The 24,883-nt window shown below is 41.7% G+C and overlaps 1 protein-coding gene across 1 annotated transcript; it reads left to right on the top strand.

The window, feature by feature from the left end:
- Positions 1-1,450: 1,450 nt before the first annotated feature.
- Positions 1,451-21,638, top strand: cdc42ep4b (CDC42 effector protein (Rho GTPase binding) 4b). The gene is made up of 2 exons (XM_080048589.1): positions 1,451-1,626; positions 17,473-21,638. The coding sequence occupies exon 2, from the start codon at positions 17,653-17,655 to the stop codon at positions 18,646-18,648; it is 996 nt and encodes a 331-aa protein (XP_079904715.1). The 5' UTR covers positions 1,451-1,626; positions 17,473-17,652; the 3' UTR covers positions 18,649-21,638.
- Positions 21,639-24,883: the final 3,245 nt, after the last annotated feature.

The raw sequence follows: 24,883 nt of genomic DNA, 5'->3' as shown, positions 1-24,883 counted from the left end.
CCAGATTGTATGCATTATATAATGTACTGCATAAAGCCACACGAGGAAGCAATAATTGAATAAGGGGCCCCCCTCAAGGGTAATGCACCGTTAACGTTTTGTGTTCCTGCCTCACTGAAGTTCTGAAGGAGCCCTAGACAGAGCTTGCTATAAAAATTCTTAACCACTAATTGGTCCATCGTGTAATAATATAGGGGATTATGATATGTACAGGAGGGCGAAGGAGGCTTTGATAGACAGGTGGGCGTCAGAAAAAGAGTTCAAGTTTGCACACCTGAGGACCAGATGAATGTTACTGCAAATACACAGGCACAAGCTCATTGTTAAGGGACCTGAATGGGTTATGAATCAAAGGTTCTATATTTGCTTTGTGTTTGTGAAATGAAAGGCCGTTTTTAATGTTATCCGAAAATTGTCAGAACTAATTGGAGTAAAGGGCAACCGAATCTACCCTCATTACCTTAATGGCTATTATGCGATAGTGATATTATAAATCAATACGTCTACGAATGTTTAATCATAGTAATGGGCTACTTTGCAGTACATTTGTCCTAATGCTGCAAGTGGGAAAAACATGAACTCCTGCTGGATTTTATGGACTCATGCTCATGACTCACTGTACATTTTCTAAATGGGAATTTTGAATGAATACACAATGCATTACTTCAGGCAGGCTACTACATGTGTGTACTGTATGATAAGGTTGTTATCCGTGTGTTGCTACATGAATGGAAAAGAGCGGGGTTATTCAATATAACTGTATACAGCCACTGCCAGTTTAAATGCATATTTTATTTTTAACATTTCCAGGTAAACAAGTGAATGTGTGAACTAGCCTGGGTTTTAACTTGTCACAAAAAGCACCATATCTTTATAACACTTCATACAACATCAAAAGAAGACCGAGCAACGCTCTGTGTATGAACGCTTTCTGTGAGCACAATCAGCACATAGGATCTCATTATGTAAATACAGTAGTTGATGAATGACTTTGGATTGAATGTGAACTGTGGTTTTTTTTTTAAGTCTTCTGACCTCTCAGCTGGAGATTTACATTTGAAGTTATTGTTTTGACAGGTCAGGAGGCCCCTATATCTCTCTCTAACTAGAGAAGAATGTGAATAAGCACATTTCTATAACACGTTGAACTCCAACTCCCCTCAGGTCTCCTACTGCTGTGTGTTTTTCCTTAGAGACTCGTCTGAAGATCTTATTTCATTGCCATTAGCCAAGGACTGATAGCTTTGGAAGCTTGGGAGCCCCACCAAGTTGAAGTTGAGCCTATTGTTGTGTGGTTGTGTGTGGATAAATGGGTCTCTGTCCCTTTAAACCGCAGCGGGGGGGCGGTGCTCTCGGGCCCGCGAGGGGAGGGGGAGAGGGCGGGAGGGGGAGGGCCTGCTTTGTGCGCCACACACAGATGCAAACTAAACGGACATTGGAGCACTAACAAGGGCACTGTCCTGCCGCAACTCTACGCCTTCTCCCGCTGAGGAAACTAAACTGAATTTACAGGGACGCAGAGGCCTCTCCTATAGTATTTTTGTTACCCTCCGCTCTCCCTTGTTTACGGAAAGTTGACTGGAATATATCCCGAAACTTCCCCACTCGCTTGAACCGCAAAGAAAGGTAACACTTCTTTAATATATGTAACTATTGTTTAAGAGTTGTTGAGTGAGCTAGGCTTTCTCATTGTATCAAACTTATCCAAGCGTTTTTATCAATGACGTCTTAAAGGCCTATTTCACCGGTGGGAATATGAAGGTGTATTGAATTCTGAGATCCTATGTAGTATAAATGTGCCACAAAAATTGAAATTGGTTCATCCTAGCCTGAGAAAAGGCAGAAAGAGTGTTTTATGGTCTCACTGTCTAACCCTACATTTCTCTTTCTGTGACATCACAGAAAGAGAAAGGTAGGGAATTCAATACACCTTCATATTCCCACCGGTGAAATAGGCCTTTAACTGTAGCCAGTGTTATAAAACTACTATTGTGTTGTTTTTTAGACTGCTCTGTGAGGTCAGGGAACAGACGTACAGTAGGTGGGAAGCAAACACAATCTGCATCTCATTTGAATGTCAAATCTGCGCCTGGCAGTTTCCCACCTAGACCCTTAATAGGGGGGACACCAACAGGGCGCACTGCCGTCAATCTGCCAGTGTCCTCCTCCACACGACTGGTGCAGAAAGGTCAAACCATAACAAAATAGCCCACAGGTCACCACTTCAGTTTAATGGAGATGTCTTCTCGGGGACAGACATGTGCTTTACAGTGTATTATGTGTTTCTAAAATGGTACAGGCCTATCTAGATCCAGATCTTTAAAGCCTCATCAATGTAACTAACTAGAATAGATGAAACCATGCATTCAGATAGGGTTAGATGGCAATAAGGCTGCGCACAAGCTCCTTAAACTTTACACAGAGCACCCATTCAAGAAATCCTGCTTTGTATAATTGATTATGAAATGACATAATTAGCCGTTTTTTAAAGAGGCCAGGCGAAAACCATAACAAGCTGATGAAAGGGCTCATTTGCTGGGTTAAGTAACAGTGAAAGTAAACTATTCTGATTGGGAGTCCCCAATTCTCCACAGACATCTGGACTCGCATATAACATCACTTATAACTCACTGATTCAGTTCACATATAGATGCCTAAACTAGTGGGAACTAGGTTGCAATGCAGGGTCTATAATATTATTATCCCGAATAACTATTTTCAGCTACCGTACATGTTTAGTCTGATCTGGCGGCATGGACAGTTATGTAAGATTAATGCTCTCATAATACGCTGTATTTACCAGTGGAATATCTGGGAATCTACCAAGAGCTAAACAAACTAAACACGGCTGGCTGCTTATGCTTTCACTTCATTCCCCTTCGCTCCCACGCTTGTTCACCTTTTCCCGGCCTCATTAGCGAGTGTGTGTGTTCCTGTTTGTGTTGTTTAGTGTTTACAGACCTGGCTGGCACTTGCCTCTCATGGACATCATCACGCCCGATTACCTGGGTAATTTACTCTGGAATTGCCACCGTGGCCCCTGTATACCTGGCCGGCCCCTCATTCATCATGCTCTTGATTTGAAGGCCGTATAGCGCTTGCTTGACTTTAACAGGGCTCTCACCTAAAAGCCCGCAGGCCCGTTTTTCACACCATTCACTTTCCCTCTTTTCATTTATTTTTAATCCCCCTGCCTCGCTGCCGTCTGTCATCATCAACCGCTTGTGTAAACTAAACTATCGGACTGGACTAAAGTAAGAGGACGTGTATTGACGAATTGGCCTTGGCTTTTTGTGGTGTTGTCTGTGTGACATGACAGTTGCCCTCTGACCATTTCCTTCTGTCACATACGTACACAACCACACCCTATCAACAGCCGTAGGATTTGTCAGTTTTTGACATTTTTGTCCAGACGAATCATTCGCAGAAGCATATGGAAGAGAAATTAGGCAATTTGAAACAAACAAAAAGCTATAGTGTGTAACTTTTTTACATAAATGTATGTCGGTTACATTCAAGCCATCGCAAAATTACATGACACAGAGTTGATTAAGCCTATGTGTTTCAGTTGTTAACAGCTAAGAGAAAACCTGGACATACAGCAGAAGGTATAAAATCCATGTGTGATCACTGAAGGCATACCTCATGTAGATGCGCCGACAATGTTGTACTCAGAATTCCTCATGGGCGCAGCAAAAGTTACACACTAAAGCTTTAGATATGACTGGAGCGATTTAGGCCAAAGCCAGACTCACAGTCGAGTCACACCACTTTTCCAACCAAACGCCCTTCTGCTTCACTGTGTCTTTTCCACTGAGAAAAAGTGTTGCATTATAACGCTCACTTCAGACCTGTTTTTTCTTCACTAGAACTGCCAGGCACATATCTCTCTATCAAGATCTATTGTGTGTGATGTGGAGTCACAGGGGAGATGAGGGCAGGGTAGGGGAGTACCGTGTGTGTTTGTGTGTTTGTGTGTTTGTGTGTTTGTGTGTGTGTGTTTGTGTGTTTGTGTGTGTGTGTGTGTGTGTGTGTGTGTGTGTGTGTGTGTGTGTGTGTGTGTGTGTGTGTGTGTGTGTGTGTGTGTGTGTGTGTGTGTGTGTGTGTGTGTGTGTGTGTGTGTGTGTGTGTGTGTGTGTGTGTGTGTGTGTGTGTGTGTGTGTGTGTGTGTGTGTGTGTCATCTCTGACTGTGCTTTTTTTTTTTTGCAATGGAGGCTATTTCAGTGTGTTCTGGTCTGGAGGATACTGTGCCGCTGCTGCTGCGTAGTGAGGAAGCTGGCTACCTGCCCGACTCAGGCTGCACTGAGGTCATTCCAGTTTTTTGCTGGAAAGAGGGCGTGCAGGAGTGGGGGTTGGGGGAATAAGGCAGTTTAGACTCATTTGCACTCTACTTTCTCATCGACACACTATAACTCCAGGCAAGTCTAACACACATACATTAGTTAAAGTGGAAGGCAACTCATTATTCTCGTGAATCAACAGTGAGTCAGTATTTTTTTATTTGTGTGTGTCTGGATGCCAGACTGTAGTGTGTGGAGTGGGAACCTTCCGATGTCCCTTTTTTATATGAGAGAAGAAATAGAAACGAGTGAACTGGAGTCAGATGCGATAACTTCGTACAGTATATTGCATGTTCTTGTGTTGCGTCCTACGGCTCAGGAAATGCCTATGTAAATGGTTTGCGGGCTCGGTAATCCACCCACCTATATCCCAGGCTCCCATAGGAGACCGACAGGGAATGATGGGAGGACGTTCTGACATTTGGTCTGCTGCATAGCGTAGTTGCATTTACATGGCCTGTGAAAAAGGTCATAATGTTGGGGGGGGAGGGATAAAAAAAATTCTATTATTTTTAGCATGTTTTGAGAGAGATATTTGGACTTTTGAGGGGGGAAGGATTGTGATCTCTAGAGAAACAGCAAAGGGGGAAATGTTTTTAGTCGTCACCATAAATAGATCAACTTTGAGTCAGATTCAAAATGGCAGCTGCTTGTAGGAAAATATTACTTTCAGAAATGTCATTCAAATAAATATAGTGTGGGAGCTCTATAGCTTTGGAAACGGTTCTATTATAAAGGCAAATACTTAAGAGGTGATGGATGTGTAGTTTCATACAGCTTAATACTGAAAAGCATTTAAGGCTTATTTTGAAATCTCTGGGGAGAGTTGTTTCGTCTCAAACAATCACAGGATTCAGCCCCACCCATAAAGAAAGCAACAAGGTCTTTGAGCGTCCAGGATAAATCATGTTGAGGCTGTTTGAGTTAATATTTGAACAGAACTTAAAAGTAAAATTGAACAGTACAGTAGCGTGAATGATTGTCCACAGGCTTTCCGCTGAACTTTGGACCTCTTCCTTCAAAGTCTATCAGTCCATATCTGTAAAAGAGCGGGAGAGCAGAAAAATGCCATGATTTAGTTCTGTGGTTCCCAGCCTTTGTGGATCGTGGCGATTTTTTTGGTATACACCCAGGTCAACCAAAGAGTAATCATTCAGATCCGTGCCTGTTTTGGTTACTGGCAGTCGAAAAAGACCATCGGGGAGGAAGGTAACAAGACATAGTTTTTGTCTTTACTGTGACATAATACTTGACATTTACACCAACAGCGACAGTTCGACGCCATTATTCCTAAACATGTGCCCCAAAAAAAGCTTTTTATAACACTATCAATTAAGATTCACTGTATATGAAGCACATCGTCATCGCTCTCTCAGCAACACCTGTCCTTGTTTATGCCCTGAAGAGCATTGTTACAAGCTGTTAAACCAGTTAGGATAATTATCAGGTCTGAGGTAGGAGGGCAGTTCCATTGAAGCTGATACGTGGCCGGCTTGTTGCGAAAGTTTTGGAACATTCTCTGTGTTTTTTCTGACAGCCATAGAAACAACATCGACATCCATCATCAGCTGGCACACCTGTCCAACTCACATCGTCTGGAATCCTCTCTCATTACAATACACAAGATCACAGGAACATACTTTGGTACAGTGTCATACATTTTTGGGTTTGACTCTGTGATAAGGTCCTGGTTGCATTTCCGTATCAGTGGGCCTAATTTAAAGTCTCATAAACCTGGGTCTTACTCCGGTTTTTGTCCATAACATCACTCAAAAGTGTGAAGATCAGGGGAAACCAGACTTTGAATGGCTTTCAAGGATCACAAGCCCTGTACTGCTTTGATAAAACAAAACTACATCTACAGGGATTTCCAGTGGACTACTTTCTGCAATGTCTTTGAGGCAGACTCTAAAGAAAAATGTTTCAGATGATTTGTTCTAAGTATTCTTACAGTGATTTTGTAAAGCGTTTTCATGAGATTTAAAGGAATATGGGCCAAACTGATATCTTGAGTTTTAGTCCTTTTGTATGGGTCACACAATCATCCTAACCCATCAAACACCCCCACATCCTTCAAACTTTGTTTCTAATGATTTATGTTTCAAATGAGTAGTCTCCAAGGCCAAGCTGAGGCAACCCTATTCAACAACAACTTAGTATTTTAATCAGTAGAGTGCCCTTTTTAAATTCAAACATTTTGGAAAGCTGAATGGATAAAATTAACATAGGCAGGAAAGACAAGAAACATGAGCTTGTGATTCATGAGGTTGACGAATGCCAGGATATCCTATATCATAGGGTTTCTGAGAAAAGTCGACAACACCCTCTTAAGCAGAATACATTTTCTCACCTCCCCATATGTATTTGAACTATTTAGAAAATGTTTTGTTGGACCAAAAACTGAAGCTGGTCAACCACACAGTATAATCCCAACAGGTTTATCGGCTGAGTTGTGTAAATGAAATATTCTGATAAGAAACCCGTTGGACCTGCCTGTCTTTGTTTTACATTTCCATGGAAATCCAACATCCAGTCACTACTCCCTCAGCTCTGCCATCTGTAGCAAAGCTAACGCTGACCTCAATGGAATAAGGAAATAACCATATCGGAATCCCTCCACCCATAACTGACACAATATCACCATAGCAGCAGGGCCATGGTTGAGCAATATGTGTCGACTCGACTATGACTGGGTCATACGCTGAAAACACACATGGCTGGGGGTGTGCAGCTGGTCATTCTGGTCCAGGCTTTGGTCAGTCAGTTACAGTCCAGTGATTCCTCATTGTTTTGCGGCTGTGTATGGACACATAGACACAGGTTGCTTCTCTGTCAAGCGGACTAAAAAAATACAATGGGGGACTGTTGGCCAAGCTGTGGTCACCTCCCTGCCCACCAGATGACATATTCGTGCCGGAAAACTATAGTTAAGGACATGGGAACAACATAGTCAAATGAGCCATTGTTGGCACAGATCATGGTTATCTGAGGATCCTGTGAAAGGAGCCAGTTTCCTTATGAATAACGACTCACACACATCTTCCTGCCCGAGCCTCTAGAGGACATTTCCAGGTCAGCAATACATTGCCTGTGAATGGGCCGTTGTGAAAAGTTACCTCGATAGGCATCTCAGACCGTTGCCTCTTTGTGATAAATGAATGGGAATAAGTTCATATAGTGGGTGTCATTCATGTGGGTCACCTCTAAGCCCTATGGTGTGGGTGTTTATCTGTGTTCCTTTTATAGGTGTATGCATGTGGTTTGGGAGTGCCGAAAGGGTTTGGTTCCCTTCTTCCTCCGTTCAGCTTTGTCTTGTGTTCTTTTTCCTCTTTTGTACTCTGTTTGACATCGCTGGTTCCTCGGTTACAGAGACATTTGGGTCTCACTAAAAGGGTGGGTGTGTGTGTGTGTGTGTGTGTGTGTGTGTGTGTGTGTGTGTGTGTGTGTGTGTGTGTGTGTGTGTGTGTGTGTGTGTGTGTGTGTGTGTGTGTGTGTGTGTGTGTGTGTGTGTGTGTGTGTGTGTGTGTGTGTGTGTGTGTGTGTGTGTGTGTGTGTGTGTGTGTGTGTGTGTGTGTGTGTGTGTGTGTGTGTGTGTGTGTGTGTGTGTGTGTGTGTGTGTGTGTGTGTGTGTGTGTGTGTGTGTGTGTGTGTGTGTGTGTGTGTGTGTGTGTGTGTGTGTGTGTGTGTGTGTGTGTGTGTGTGTGTGTGTGTGTGTGTGTGTGTGTGTGTGTGTGTGTGTTTGTTTTTGAGCCATATGTTTGTGAGAGGCCCACTCTCTCTGATGACCCTTGAACCCTTTTTACGGCAGTTTGAGCGCGAGCTGTTGATGGACTTCAGACTAATTGTTCAGCTCACACACACACACACACACACTCAGATGCGTTTACACACCCATAGTTCCCACCCAGGTGAACACAGCCACACCAGACTATCTGTATGCGCCGCCCTTATGAAAACATCATGCATGCCGACTTAAGTTTCCAAGAAATCAGAGTTGTTGCTTGATAAGTAAATGAAAGTATAACCCGGCCACTGTGAAAGCTAAACCAAGTCAAAGAAAAGTTTTATTGCAGTAAGATGACACGGATGATACTTCAGGGACTTTTCTTGACAAAATCAGGTCTGGTTTTTTGAGACTTCTCTTGATTTGCCATTTTAATCAACCTTATTTTGGAAGATTCATGTGATATATGTTGTTTCAATGATGCCTGATTTGCTAGTTTTATTTTTTTTTATTTGATATGTTTGCTTTATTAAGGACATAAACTATTACTTGATTATCAAAAGCTATTCATTGACTAATTATGTCTGTATGCTTATTTGACTTTGTTAATATGAGCGTAGCTGCAGTGCTCATATTGAGGCCCTATTAGAGTATAGCTAACACACTGATCAGCTCTTTCCCAGTGAGCTGAGCTGCTGAAGTGTAATCAATCCTTGTGTGCCCTGCTGGAAATTCCTCCAGAGTCACTGTCATGAAGAACTCAACACACACACACACACACACACACACACACACACACACACACACACACACACACACACACACACACACACACACACACACACACACACACACACACACACACACACACACACACACACACACAAAAACTTCACTCACAGGGGACATGTCCTCCTCACACACAGCACTAGCCAAATCACCGTGGCTGTAGGTAAATCAAGCAGGGCAGCAATTACGTTAACAGTGTGCTTTACGAGCAGGCATGCGCTCCAGTCTTTCTCCATCGTCCTGTTGTGGGATTCTTCAGCTTGTCGACTGCTGTTGTGAATGGCCATTATTATCAGGTTGAAGTGGGCATGTTTTGTGAGGCCTGTGTCGTGTCTGTCTCCATTGTCTTGCCAGGGTTTTGTTGTGTGCCGTGTGTGGTGTCATTAAAGTAAATACCGTGGGGGTTTATTAAGTCATTTTGTCAGTTAGGACTCGAAAGCCGGAGGCCTTTTTAATAGTCTGTTTGTGTGTTTGACTTCAGCGGGGGAGGCTGCTGATAAAAAAGGGCCAGGAGCCGTTGAGAAGTTGACACAGTGCAGAAAACGGTCCGCTTATCTCGCGGCCAGTCATACTGAGAAGCCTCCTGCTGATCTCACCAAAGTGTGTGTGTGTGTTCTACTGTTTTTGTAAAGTCTTATCTTTTTGGTGATTTGGCATATTCTGTGTCCCAAAGGTCTCATTCTGGGCAACTTGTTAGTGCTTCTGTTCGTCTGACCATCTTGCTTTGGAAAATAGCAACCAATATGGGCCTGTAAACTATTTGAACTCGTTAGCTATAAACCCAAAGCCAACTGGCGACATTGGCCCCCATGCTGTTACAGAGCATTTTGTCTCTTTTAGTGCTATCCTCAGTAGAACATTCTGCTTTGTTTTGTCGTCCAGAAGCATCCATTGCGCGGTCCGATTCAACCACTTGGCTGGGATCCTGCCCTCTGGTACCAGCCGTGAATGCTCTCTATTTGTCAGGGACCGATGGGGCGGATTTCACTGATTAATTAGACATGTTCTCTCATGTGCACACACTCACGAACACACACACACAATACTGAGCACACACACAATCCCTCCACTGGCGCAGTAATGAGGGTTTGGGTAAATTTCATGCAGGACACGGTGAAAGAATGTCTGTCGATGTGCGGCCATGACTGAGTGAATCCAATATGGTGACACCCTCCACCACCCCTTTTGAAGCTGGGTTTCTCCTCACTACCTCCATCTGTGCCATCATCTTTTTGTTAAAAGTCCCAGCAGGATTGTCGCCTTACATGGGAAATGTCAAATATTTTGTCAGGATACAATATATAAAGGAGGGGGCATTTTTTTCCACCCCAAAACAAATTCTCAGCAGATTTGTTTTGGGCATTGAAATTTTCTCATTATCAATAAACATGTTGGTATTTTATCTTCTATTCCCTCTATGGCTGAAGGAAAGCATGGCAGCCCACCCAGTATTGGACCAAATGCTTTGTCCGACTTAAATGCTGGAGTAATGGATTTATAAAAGGGCCAGCTTGGATGGAAACAGAGGAATCATATGGCAGCCTATTGTCTGCTTCTGGTTGCTATCAGGATTTGGAAAGATTAAATAAATAAAAATCACTCAATATGTAGTCACGTGGCGATTGTGTTGGCGGCGTCAAAACAGGGTCTTGGACAAAACACACAAATAATTATGAGAAGGATACAGTAGTCAGTCAGATAAGGGTTAGCCAGTGGGGCAATAGGTTGGTTTGCTTGTATTCTCTTGGTCCACCGGAGGTGAGGTGTTTGTTGTCCCTACGGCTGTCACACAGTGCAGAGGGCCAGCCCGGGCATGCTGGTTTTAATGGCTCATGTCAGACACACTGCCCTTAATCCTCCTGTGGTTGTGTTTCTGCCTGTGTGTGGCATTGGGGCCCTGGAGGCTGATACACTACATTCTACACAGTCACACAGAGGGCCTGTCCTTGGGCACCAGTCCTGCTGATGTAGGTATATTTTCCTGGCCCAGCTGTTCAAACTTGTCTCCAAAAGCATTTTTTGTATATGAACAAGAAGTGCGTTCACAATGCTGCCAGTCTTCTGCAGATACAGCACTTAATCAGAGAGATCAGAACACCTCACCTCTATACAAGTCCAGACTGCTGCTTGTTTCAGGTCTGTTTGAGGTGCTTTATGACACCACCGTCTTATTGCCATTTGAATAAACACTGTTGCTCAGACTTCTGTTGATGCACTTTTCCAGCATGGCACATGTTGTCAAGTGACAGTGGCAAATCCAAAATTATATAACTTTATTATTCCAAATTATTAGGTTGTTATATGCAAACCAATGTTTTTCAAGGGCACAGTTTTTTTTACAGCATTCGCACATCACGCAAATACAGGTGTGTTGACACTGAAAAAGTTGCTAATTGAGATACTAAAACGTGCCCGAGGAGATATCATTATGATTTAAATAAATAAAGTTTGTTTGCGCTCAACCGTCCTCACCAACGCCATTCTGTTCATCCTGAAGTTCCAATAAACATGGGGAGTGCATTGTCTAGCACAATTTTCATGGCTTTTTAAAACAACACAACATCTTAACACAAGCGACTCTCAAGCTTACAAGCACAACTCACATCTTTCCTCAAACTGATATTATAAAACTATATATTAATGATTATTAATGAAAATATTCTGCTGAAGAGGTCTGTGAGTTGTGGTAGGAGTCACTGGAAAAATGTGGTAAGTGGACCTTGACTTGAGACTTCCTAGGTCAGGCCATTTTAAAGATGTTCACTTGTTCAACTTTTTGCCCTATTTTGCAACTGGTCAGATGCATCAGGGCAGTCTAACCTGCACTGTTGATGCTTACCTCTCAGAAAAACCCATGATGTGTGAGCGTTGAATAAGTAAGCCTGGAGCGCTCCGGGTGTGTTTACATTTTCATGCGTTGGACCTGTTTGCAGTGGGATCAGACTTCCTAATAGACCGAGTTAAACCTGTGTGAAATCGGTCATGCTCCTTGACACATGCCTGGCGAGGCCCTGCACCCTCTATTAACGTTCCCATCCTTTTGTCTGCGTGTTTTTAAGATATTTCGGCCATTTGTCATACTGCATTAGCCTCAGAGCCGAGAGACTAGATATGAAGTTGAACAAGAAGAACTGGTTCCTTCTGTAGAACGGAAGCACAAAGGAGTGTGCGTCGGTCTCAGCATACTTGTATAGAAAATCACTTCAAATGTCTCATGGGACTGCTTTAGTAACACCTTTTTTAGACCTCCCTCTGATTCACTCTATTTGTTTAACCTAGCAACGCTTAGTTTGTATGCTACATAACCAGTGTGTTTCCTGTTAAGCTGCAAGGTGAGTCAAGGACAATACATAGATGTTGGACTGGAGGAAACTTTGAGAATAGTTAAGTGAGAAGGAGGCTTTTGCCTCAGATTCATACGTAGTTGATGAGGTTTCCCCAAATCCTTTATTTTGGCACATTTTGTGGTCATATTTAATCATGCTAGTTTTGTATTCATTTATGTAAAAGTGTTTGTGCTTGGCCACTAACGATGGTACTTATGGTGAAGTAAAATCTAAATAAATCAAATGACCGATGACCTATCATTATTTACTATAGCTACAAAGCATCCTAAGCAAATATATAATAAATTGTGTGTAGCACTGCATACTACTGATGGAAGGACTGGGTCCATGTTGTTATTTTAGTTCAGTTGCCCCGTGGGAATCAGATGCCTGGGTCGGAGGTTATGGGCCTCACCAACTAGGAGCAAATAGAAGTTTGCAAACCATCTTTGTCAGTTAAGAACTTTCTATTCTTATGCAGCTCCCATTGATTCATTGATTAAGTTTCATAGATGGCATTGGCTGTCACACACATATTCATTTGCATATCAATGTTGCTGACAATAGGATTGAACAAGGGAAGAGCTTCTGGCTAGTTCAAGTTTAAACAAAGGAGAGGGTTTTCTTACTTCTCAGGCGGCAGGGTGTCAGGGTTTTAAAAGTGTCCTTTTGTTGTATTTTGAATCGCAAAGTGACGACGAAAGGTTTTGCTTTCACAACTTCGATTTTGGATTAGGATATGGAAGCATACCAGCCAAAAGCAAGTTTGAAGTTCTAGGAAAATACAAGAGTATACAAGAACACTCAGAGTAACAATCCTGGAAGCATTGGTAGACCCATGCAAGTTTTGTACAATTTAACAACTTCTTACAACATTATTATTTTGGCATTGATAAACCTTTGGTGATGATACGCTCACTGTTGTCTTTGATAAGAACTCAGAATGCAGATTGTCTTAATCATATTTGCATTTGTATATCCTTTAGAAATCAAGTTAACCTTGTTAGTAGCAGTTGTTGTGGGGCTTCATAACTGTTGCGTAACAACCCTCCGTCTGAGTCCTTGTAACTCTTGCACGGAGGCTTCCACCTTGTGAATAATTGATACACTCTTTCCCCGTCGCTCTATTGAAAAATTTAAATGCAGTCCAAAATAAACCGGAGGCTGTTGCCTGTTGGTTTAACATGCCAGTAGCCGAGCTGTGATTGGGTGAGCAGCCCAAGCCTGCATCCGCGTTCATTGGGTGGGAGTAGAGAAAGTGTGGCATGGGATAGCTGAGGGACTGTATGGCGCCTGTGATCCGTGGGATTACACGAGTGAGACTGAACACTGATGAGCATGCTGGCTGTTATGATGTCATTCTGAGCGCGTCTGACTCTCTACCAGCGACATAAGATCCTCTTAATCATTCATGGCCCCTGTCACCACTTGTCTCAGTTTGAGCCGGAGTCATGTGGCACTTTGAGAGCTCGGTTACATAAAGGCCTTCGTCACTGGCTGGCACGATGACTGGGGCAATACTTTCTCGATTTAAACGTTTGTTCTGTCTTGCTCCATGAGACTGTTAAAAGAGTACTGAGATGCAATTTTGCCCCCAAGCTGAATTCACTGTGTGTGTGTGATGGGGGCCATGCAGGCCAGACTGGAATCCCAGGTGACCAGGTTGAGATTCGGTTCAATGTATTAGCATGTATAACTTTTTCTATCCAACTAGACACAGAAGTCAGAGAGCATTTTTACTTTTATTTGTTTATGAGCATATTATTCTCCCTACGGTCTCAAAATCAAACAACACCAGCAAATAGCTATTCCAATCCATATTTTACCTTCCCATATATAAAGGAAAGCACAAGATACAGATAATTTTGGAATAGTCCACAAAGTCCTCTCTATTTCAACAACCCTTCTACAATTGAGTAAATAATACAGATTTTCCAAATTGAAAGAAAAAAAAGTCCATCAATTTTAATTTGTTTTTCTATTGGTTACAATTTTTTCATAACTAATCAATGATCAGCCAAGGATTGTATGAGATTTTCCTTCCAAGATAAACGGAATACATTTATTTGCACCTAGACATATAATTGGTATTTTTCATTTTCTGTAATCTAAAATAAGATCAGGCTTGGTACATAAACATGGGCTGGAGTTGTCCTCAAAGCCTTACATATATTTGGTCAAAGCATTAGTGGATTTCCCAAAACAACCACAAAGAAATGCATGAATGCTCGTCTGGATGTGAAACAACTTTTAATACAGCTTCTGTTTTTATATGCATATTAACATTAAATCACTTTTTCCTTTTCTTTTTTACTTCAAAAGGGGCCCTGGAATGTTATTTTGAAACAGTAAAATGCACATGACACTGACATTATTCATGATTTATCTTTTTTAAAAGTACTGAAAGGCTAGAATTGCATATGACAGGACTGCCTGCAGGCCGTACCTCATCTTTTGTCATGCCCACAATAATAGGGGCTTGATGATCACGGGGAGGTTTGAAGCCATTCCTCATCAAACACCAAGGGGCCCCAATAGACATAAAATGGGCCATTTCCTAGAATGGCTTAAGGTGTGAAGTTTGCACCTTTTGATATTCGAGCACCCACCCACTGACATATTGAATGTTGATGATGAATGTCTTTCAGTGACCTTGCACATCAAAAGCATTCCCTTGCACCTACCGTACTGTGGACTTTGTCTTCTTGGCCCTGCATGTGGCCACCAGGAAGGGTTAATCCATCTGAATGAGCTGATCTCTCCATGTAGGGGATAAAATATCTCTTTCTCTCTCTGTCTCCGGCCCGGCTTAGAGACAGGAAGCTTGCTCGGTTAGCCAGTGCTTTGCTCTGATGTTGCCATAGGGACATACAAAACTATGGGCAGCGGGGAGGAACATGTTGGTTGATGAGTCGTCTCGAGTGGTCAGTCACACATTCAGCAGCCTTTTGTGCAGCAGATGCTAATTGGCCTTTGCACTATAGGCATGAAGTAATAAAGGGTTTAGCCAATGATAGGTCACACCATCCAACCAATAGGAACCTGCTCGGAGGGGCTTTGTTGACATTTGTTTGCTTTGCGCAAGAATCTTAAAATTTGGCATCCAGTCGTTTAAATCTCTTTCCCAACAATAAGGCCATTCCAATTGTATCATATAAGGGTGTGAACTTGAACTCGCATAGCTTTTACAGTAGCACTTTTCAAGTACTGTTGTTACTGGATTTGCTCTTTGTGAGGCCTTCTTTTGTGCTGCCTGTTTGTGTTGTGCGAACAGTGCATTTCATCACCAGAACTACCCAAGAAATCTTGAATGAAGTTGTTAAAAGATAAAAAGTCTTGGCACAGGGTACAGTACAGTTCTCTTTGGGTGATGATCTCTCTTTTCAAAAGGGAGTGAACAATAAAAAACCAGCAGCAGCTTTTATCATCTATCAAGCCCCTCTCTGTTCCCTCTAGTGCTACAGTTGCCTTTCCAATTGAATGGGCTCTTGTCAGAGATGCAAATGTTTTCATGGGTGACGTTGCTTTGGAAAATTGTTGAGTGAAGCCCCCATTCATGCACTGCAGGCGGGGATACGCATGCTGACCTAGTGCGTGGGCTGCAGTGTTGGTTAGAAAACACCGAGAATGATGGGAGGGCTGTCTGGCTAAAAACAATTGAAACCCTTGTTAATGTCAGTGACACATGGAGCTAGTGGACTGTTAGCTAGCATGTAAGTGGGTGTTTAAACCTCCTCCACTCGATTTCTGTCTTATGATCATGTTTCAAGGCTTAGAGTCTCTGGTGACTTGAAAGTTTTGTCTGTGCTGAAATAAGCCATACTATCGGTTTACCGTGTCAACGATAATTTACAAGTACAGGATCAAAAGGACCTTAAGTCAAGAGCACCCTGCTGTCTTCGCATTTAGAAAGCCTTCCATCTACAGCACCAGAGACGATAGAAAAATGTACTGGGATTTGCCCCTTGATATGTGTTCAGTTAAAAGGAAAAACAGATCAAATGAGGCAGCAATAGGCGCAGAACAAAATATTTTGTTAGAAGATTCTCTAATGGGTTTTCTTCAAGGCTGAAAGAGAGAAGAGCCGACTTTGAGAGAAAACCATAAAGAGCTAGTGGTGGAAATATTTGATCTGTTGTTGATGATAGGAGAGTTGGAACAGAAACTAGCAGATCTGGACTTTCAGAGTTGTGCTGTAAGTTGATCCGTGCTGAAGAAAAGCTGTTCCACTCCATTCTTTTTTCTTTCTTCACTCTTTTTATTCCTACCAGCTTGAACTGCTCTGGCTCCCAGTATCCTGTGTCTTTCTGGTTATGTAACAGTCAGGGGCCCAAATGGAAACTGAAGTAAAGCAGTGACAGCGGCCCCCTTGACAAACTGAATGCTACAGCAGCCTATTAAGGTTTCTTTTTAGAAAGAGCTCAAAACTGTACCAGAAGTAAGAACACATTTGAATGGAAACTTATTTTGCCACGGTCAACTTCACCAAGGGCATCATTACTGGTATAAAGTCAGAGGAAGGTGATGTGTGAACCTTGCATCAGAAAGCTTTTTTCTTTACCATTACATAACACTCCTCCAGACGTCTGCATATAAAAGCTCTCTCTGGTTTAGAACCACTGAGGTGAGAATTCATTTTAAAGTCCTGGCAGCAAAACTCTCCATACTTTGACAATTGAATAAACATAGCTCTTTGGAAGAAGAAGCATTTAAAGTAATTTTTCACCTTTTCATCTCCTTTTATTAAGGCTGGGTATTGGCAAGGAATTCTAGATGGATACGATGCACATTGCAATACATGGGTTACGATATGACATATCAATATATTGCGATATGATGCATATTGCAATATTAAACACATAGTTCACTGAAAATGTAAAAACCAAGCTGAAATACAAGTTGCTGTGTATGATCTGGATGGTCTTAATACTTCACATTGCATTATATGGATAATTCAGCAGACAAATTGAGTCAGACCAATTTAATTCAAAACTTTAATTCAAATTCAAACCCAGGCAATTTGAGGCAAGCCATACGGTTACATCTAAAGGAGTGGAAGTTGTAGTACACAACTCATTTAAAACTAATTTTTGTTTCTTCAAAATATCGATTTTTCGGAGCTGACGATACGATACCGATATCCCAAAAATAAATATCACAATGTTTGCCGTATTGTTTTATTTTAGCACAGCCCTACCTGAAATATATTCCATGTTTCCACATTGCCTGCAAAGGTGCCTAGCTGGGTTTGGTTTACACAAGTACTAATGTGATCTATGTTCTTCTTCACAGCCTGATCCAGTGGTAAGATGAATCCAGACCTGGAGGACCAGAATGGCTGCACGCAGTAAACGGCTGGAATAATACTCCCTTTGACAACATCTCAGAGCAATACTAAAGAATTCTAGAAAAAGCTCCTACAGAAGCTAGCTTCATTTCTGTCTGTGGATTATAAGAAAGAGGACTGCCATCATGCCTATTCTCAAGCAACTGTCGAACGCCCAGTCCAAGCGGCGGTCTCGGATTGACCTGACCGCGGAGATGATCAGCGCTCCGCTGGGGGACTTCCGCCACACCATGCATGTCGGTAGGGGTGGAGACGCCTTTGGGGACACTTCATTTCTTAGCACCCGATCAGGGGAACCTCCCAGGGAGCCCCCGGAGACAAAGCAGGGCTCCCCGGGCCCCAAGCCGGGTCTACTGTCCCGCACCTTCAGAAGCAGCAAGCGCTCTCAGTCAGTAAACCGGGGGGACAAATACGACTACACGACGCCCTCTGGTGGTTCATCTCACTTTGTGAAAAACGCCATATCCATGCCTTACCTTAACGAGGATGACACTAACAGAGGACACCAAATGACCAAGAGCGTTTCCTCCAGCCCCATGAAGAAGCTTGAAGAGATCGAGAGCAAGCCAGTGAACGGAGCAGCGGCGATGGCGACGCTGGACGCGGAGTTCGACGAGCGTAATTTCGGCGAGCTTACGGATTTGCCTCCGTCCATGCCCAGGGGAGGCGGAATGAAGCACGCAGAGTCCATGATGTCCTTCCACATCGACCTGGGGCCCTCCATGCTCGGGGATATCTTGAGCGTGATGGAGAACAAGAAAGGCTACGAGGAGGACGACCTGGGCTACGAAGAAGGCAAGGGAAGCGAGGGCCGCGCGTCGCCCTCCCACATCCCCCACATAGATGACGACGATGCGGAGGAGAAGGCCCCCGCAAGGCCACCTCGCATGTACCAGCAGAAGCCCGCGGTGGATCCCTACACCCCGGAACTCCAGACGAGGAACAACCACCACGACGTGGATAGCTGCTCCGTGTCCAGCGCCGGCTCAGCCAATGAGGAGAAAGCTCCGTACCACATCCACGACGGAGACACGGACAGTGCAAAGTACAGCTCGCCACGCGGGGAGGGGGACAGAGATTTCACCTTCATGGATGACGACGACGATGAGATTCGAGTGTAGACCAAACTGCCAAGGACAGTCTTGAGGGACACTTTATGGAGAATATTAGAGGCTATCAGAAGCTTGGAAAGGCAGGGGAGAGGGGTTAAGAGGCAGGGACACATCTGCTTCAAGTTTCTTGTAGATGAATCTAATCTCTGTACACTTTGTTCCAATAAAAACCAATTAAGCCTTATTCACTGTGCTGTAGCAAGGAGATGGGAGATGAGTGCAAAGAGACGCAAACGCTCACAAAGTGGAACTCTTGAAAGGTTGGGGTTCGTTGAGTTTGTTGATTGTCGCATCAAACCCTGAAATCATTATTATTATCATCGGGGAAATTTCCAAATCTTTAAATAAAACTGGCTCCTGTGTTCAAACTTGGCCTTCTTAAAGGGTGTGTTAACGAAGAGGGAAAACCAGCAAGCCACTGGTAATGACCATCGCACATAAGGTCGGAGGACTGTACCCTAGCTGTCAATCACATGAATATCACATTGGGAGTGACGTCACAAACTTTCTGTGGCTGTGTGCTACAGTTTCTGAACCAAGAAAGAGGAAGAGGACAATAAGTCAAAGTAGGGTGATCATTGTTTGTGGGAGAGTGATTATGAAATGATTATGTTTGCCAATGACAGAAACACTAAATAGATAAAGTAGTTCTCACTTTTGTCCATGTCATGAATTTAAGGTTTGATTTCTGCTACTCTTTTTTTAAAAACTTTAATTTTATGTACATACTGTTCTTTGGAAGTCGGTCTACCATTGTAGATCCTGCTATATTTGAGTTTGGTAGTTCAATTTGTTTGTGTTATTTTGCAGATTTCTCTGTTTGATTAGGTCTTCATTCTATAAATTCACAGCTGTGAATTCATTCATTTTCATAAGGGATGGGTCAGTCGTAATGTGAACTCCTGAGTCTTAAACGTTTTAATTTTGGGTTTCTCTGAGATGTTCAATATTTTTCAAAACAAGACAAGAACATTTTGAAGGTCGCTACAGAGTTAGTCAGCTTCTTTCCTTTGAGATTTGCTGAATGGCACTTAATGATTGGACACAAGCAGACACAGCATTGTGTAAGTCACACCACTCGTGCTATCACTGTTGTGGTTTGTAAAAAATGTGAATTGTCAAAAAAAAGGGGGGGGCCTTTTGTACGTGTTCTGTGTCCTGTTACAGCAGGACAGAAGTGGTGATTGTGGCTTATTGTGTGTCTTCCTTTGTCGTCACATCTCATTCCACATCATGACTGAGGTTGGTGGGATTAGCAGGTCAGCAGAGAGAGAGACATGGGGTTTGAAAGGGAATTGCTAAAGCAGTAGAAGGAAAAAAACAACATGGTTCCATCAAAATGAATAGTTATGGCTCTATCCAAAACACACATCTTCTCTCTCCAAACATGTGTTCAGGCTTGTCCCTGAGGCCGGAGAAAGGATGTGAAAACACGTAGCAAGTGTTATTAGAGCGCAGCATCTTAAGAGGTGGGCATCTGGTATGTCTTTGGGGGGGGTGGGCAGTGAGAGTGGCAGATATATATTTCTTGAAGTGGCCCCACAAGTGATAATACTCACCTTCGCTACAAAACCCAAATCACAAAGTGGGAACCGGTGATTAAATCAAGCATTGGTCTGGCCTTTTTTTTCCCAGTCTACTCATTAATTGTGCTGGAATATTGGCGCCCAACCAGCTGGAGTGGCTCCAGGAACAGACAGGTGGGCTGTGTTTCTTTGGCTTTTTTTTCCCCCTGTGTGTTGAGTTGGTTTTACAACACAGGCTCACTCAGCTGGATCCTCCAGGTTGCTTTCAGTTATACATAAGACGTGCACTGTTCTCTCCGGTATTCATGATTAATGTCCGACTTTTTTTAAAAAAAATATTTTGTGTTAAGAGAATGACTTGCCACATTTGACAAATGGGAGCTTTGAATTATCCCCCCGGTGTGGCATAGATGCTGGGGTGTGTGTTCATAGAATCGGGACGCTGTGCCATTCTGCCTCGGGTCATTGACTAGTTTTGGAACCGTGTCTAGCACATGAACAGGTTGCAAAGTTTGTGAAATTTGGAGGATATTTGCCAAGTACGTTCTAACCATATTATTGAGTAATGTTAGCAGAGGTTTTGGATTTAGTTTATTTTGTACTTTTAAGTGTAGATATGCAGTATGGGTCTGAGCCAGACCTCTTTCATATTTTGTTGTAAATGGGCCAAATTCTCAAGACTGTCTTTTACTTCCATTAGATAATTTGTGTGGTTTGTGGATAGTTTGGGCGGCTCCAATCCTTCATGGTTATCACTAAGAAATGGACTCTTAAAAAAACACACACACAAAAACACTCCGTGTATGCCGTTGTTTTAATCACGTAAATGTAAATATCATTTGTGCCATGGATGATTACAGTAAACAATCGTTGTTATCAGCAGTGCGACAATGTGGTCATAGCGTGAGAACACCACATTAGTGGCTTTAACACTAAATACCACTTTTACGGCCAAACTGTTTTTGCAAGTACGATAGTAAATCTTTCACCAATGTTCTGGCAACCCAGACAGGCGGAATTTTGAAAGAGGTAAATGGAGAATTATGGACAAGTACTAAATTACACTGAAATATTTTTCTTGTAATTGTCTTAACTTTTTCTGGTATTTTGGGGGGGAATTTCCCAAAGTAGGCCAGAATAAACCATATAAAGGAATTTGCAAATACTTTTCCGCCTCAGGGTCTGCTTAAATGTTTTTCTGTGCCCTCACAGCTGTGGCTTGGTGAGTGGCAAATAAAAAAGATAAGGACTACGAGAAAACAACTGGCTCAACGTTCAGCTGTAGAATGTTTTCTTTCTATCTTTTTTTCTTTCTATTCAGTGGCTGTAGTGTTATGCCAAGTATGTACTGTTTTTTTCTTTTCCTTTTCCCACTCCTTATTCTGGTTTTACAGTATATTAATATATTTACCTTTCTCACTTTCCTTTCCTTTGAAATAACAGCTTTTCAATAAAAAGAGAAAGCTGGTAATCTTTAAACGCGGCTCAGCTGTTTTTTTTGTATCGTATTTAATAAAAATGTTCAACAAGTTCATTCGCATTCGGCTTCCAGAACGCACACTGAAATCTGACCTTCAAGAAGAACCCAAGAATTTGTACTGAAGAAGCCGCAGAAAGAGTTCCAGCCACATCAAGAGTGTAACAGTCACCCACTACGCTTGATTATTCTGCGTTAATAACCCTGAAACGAAAGCTAAAACCTTGTTGAACATATGTACACATTACGGGCGAGATGTGACTTGTTAGCTTATTAGAAGCCTCCAGCTTGACACTGACGCTAACTGACTTTAAAGCTTGGTCGATAAAACACATGGATGCATAGAATATGCTTTTTTTCCCCCAAAGTATGAAGCAAATCTACTTGATGACAGTCACATATGGCGATGACACACTAGTATCACCATCGTTCAGACACTTAACTATGGTGTGACACACCTGTCTCATGCCATCTGTGATTAGGATTGTTCAGGGATGTGTACGTGGGAGTGTTATTAAAAGCACCGGGATCTCACAGGTCGAAGAAAAGTAGCCGTGTAATTGAAGTGTTAAAATAGAAAGTTTAATAAATGTTAATTTTTTTTTTTTTTTTTTTTTTTAATCATTTCTGAAGTGTTTTTTACACTAAGTTTTGAGGTTTGTGTGTTGCCTGTAGCAACTACTTTGTATATCCAACACATGGTCATCCGATAACATATGGCACATTGTTACACACTCAACAACACCGAGCAGAATTTATACTAAATGGGGGACATTTTCCTGAATTATTACATTTCCTTTTCCTTTGATAGCCTACTTTAAGCACATTTTCTGGTCATACTTCTGTGCTTTTACCAAAGGTGAGACTTGAAATAAATAACTTTTACTTGGAAGAAGTCCTAAATTGTGATACTATTAGAATGAAAGGATTTCAAGTACTACTTCAGTCATCATCTCTCTGAGGCAATGAAAGTCCAGCTGCTCTTGGAAGTACATGGAAACACATGGTTTGGCATTCAGTGTTTACTTACAAACGGATAACTTTATTTTTCTGCTTTTCAGTCCATATAACCCAACAACAAGCCTTATGGATAAGGACACAAAAATAACTTGTTAATGCAGTCGTTTATTGGTGTGCTACTATCGCCCCCTAGTGTCACTTTCTTGTAAATGCAAGTTTTCATTCCTGGATGATTTTTTCTGCAGAACCAATTTGCTAGTGAGGATATACCCTTGTGTTCTCGGTCAAAAGTGAAAGTACTTAGATCAAACTACAGGTCATCAAAAGTCCCATATGTATCTGACAATTTTACATTATGCCAACAGATGGAAACCTTAAGCCCAGTCCAAATAATTACAATTGGGAAGTTAGTTTCCCTGGTGTCCATACTGCATCCATTCCAGACATTATCACAATCTATATCTATATTTTCTTTGGATCGCATAATGGACCGGGCTCTGTCACTGCAACTGTTTTGGTGTTGGAAAAAAAATTGAAATTCTGCAAAAACACACATCTCAAACTGATGTCTCATACATTTCTGTTGGACAAACTATTCATGGGTTTGACAAACATAATTCTCACCAAATATAAAAACAAAACACAGCCTCCACAATGTACATTTATTTTGGGGGATTTGAATTATAATGCATAACATTTATTTTTATGTGAATGTTCTTTACATAAATATTCCGGGAGGGTGAGAAAATGAAAGTGGGATAGACATACACAATTCAAATCACTTTTTTTCTCTGATTCAAGTCAAGCCAAAACATGTGGCATTATTCCTTCACATTTCTGTACATTCAAAATATAGCATAAAAAAGTGTGTTACTGCATTTTGAATACATCTTATGTAAATATAAAATAATGAAAGTTGTAAGAATGCTCTATTTTTTTCCCTTTGCATTATAACTGTATATTTTGAACATGATTGTTTTCATGTCCATTATACTTTCCAAGAAGAAAGCCTCCAAATGTTTCCTAATCACCATTAACACTAATAACCCCTTGTGGCTTGGCATTTACACAATACAGCAAAAAGCATACCAAATGTATTTACATAGATAGCTAAGTGGATTTCCAGCTGTGCTTTTGGTAATGGTTCCTCTGTGTCAGTCTGGAGAAAGACTAATAGCTGGATTACAATGATGACTCACTGCCAGTAAGAAGAATTATCCTAATGATAAATGAATGTCTGTGTGCTACAATGTAAAGATTTACCATGATTTTCCTCTCGTTTGATCTGTCTACTGTAATATGGTGGAACCAGCCTACAATAGGGCCATTCAGTGAAGTGAAGACAAAAATCTTATGATTTTGGGTGAGATTTTTTTTAAACCCTTTTTTATATAAAGACAGTGAAAAACCACCTCTGTATACTTTATGTTTAATGATATTCTCTACATTTCTAATATTTTTACAATGTCTATTTATGACCAGTAGATGGAGCTAGTGGCGTTTCAACTAGTACAATGCCTATTAATCAGTAGGCATTGTACTAGTGTACTAGTTTCATCTAAAGCGTATCGCTACACATGCATTTTTAGTTTGTATTACTTTTGGCAGCTTCACAGCCTAAAGAAACAATTATAAAATCATAACTTTTGTATTAGGCTTGGGTAAATTATTTTCTGAGCACCCTATCAAGTGTTCACTTTCAACACTGCTGATTCCCACCAAACATGTCATTTTATTTGATTGTGTGTACCTATCAAAATGCCAGAGATGATAGTTTGGAGCAATATTGTTTCAGCTTTTACACCCTCGACATAATTCTCTTAAAATTATTACTGCACTTACTTTACACAACCTGGGAAATCTTTAGTAAAAACACTCTCACTATGGCAAAACAAAGTTTACAAAACCAAGTTCTAAAATGAAATGTTCTACGTGTCAGTTTTTAAGTTTTGTTGGCATTTCTGGAGTTTATTTTTTCATCTGACCACTTTTGTTTTTCTTGGAGCAAAAGGCACAAGGACGAGCACATTGCACTGTGTGAAAGCCATTTTTATTGTTTCCAGGTGTTCAACAGATTCTCCTGCATTGTGGAGAGAGGTCACCTTGAGCCTGTCAAGTTCTCATATTATAATGCACATTTTCATATCACATCTGCATGTATGAAATCAAACAGTTGTGGATGACTTAAGGGAATAGAAGCCTTGATGTGTTTAATAAGAAAAATCACTCATGTTGTGAAAGGTTTCCTTGACTTTTAATGTTCATTTATGTGTATTTTGAG

The sequence above is a fragment of the Ammodytes marinus genome (genome assembly GCF_949987685.1).
Source record: "Ammodytes marinus genome assembly, chromosome: 20".
Classification (NCBI taxonomy): Eukaryota; Metazoa; Chordata; class Actinopteri; order Uranoscopiformes; family Ammodytidae; genus Ammodytes; species Ammodytes marinus.
The sequence above is the reverse complement of the archived record's forward strand: the minus strand, read 5'-3'. Positions and strand labels throughout refer to the sequence as shown.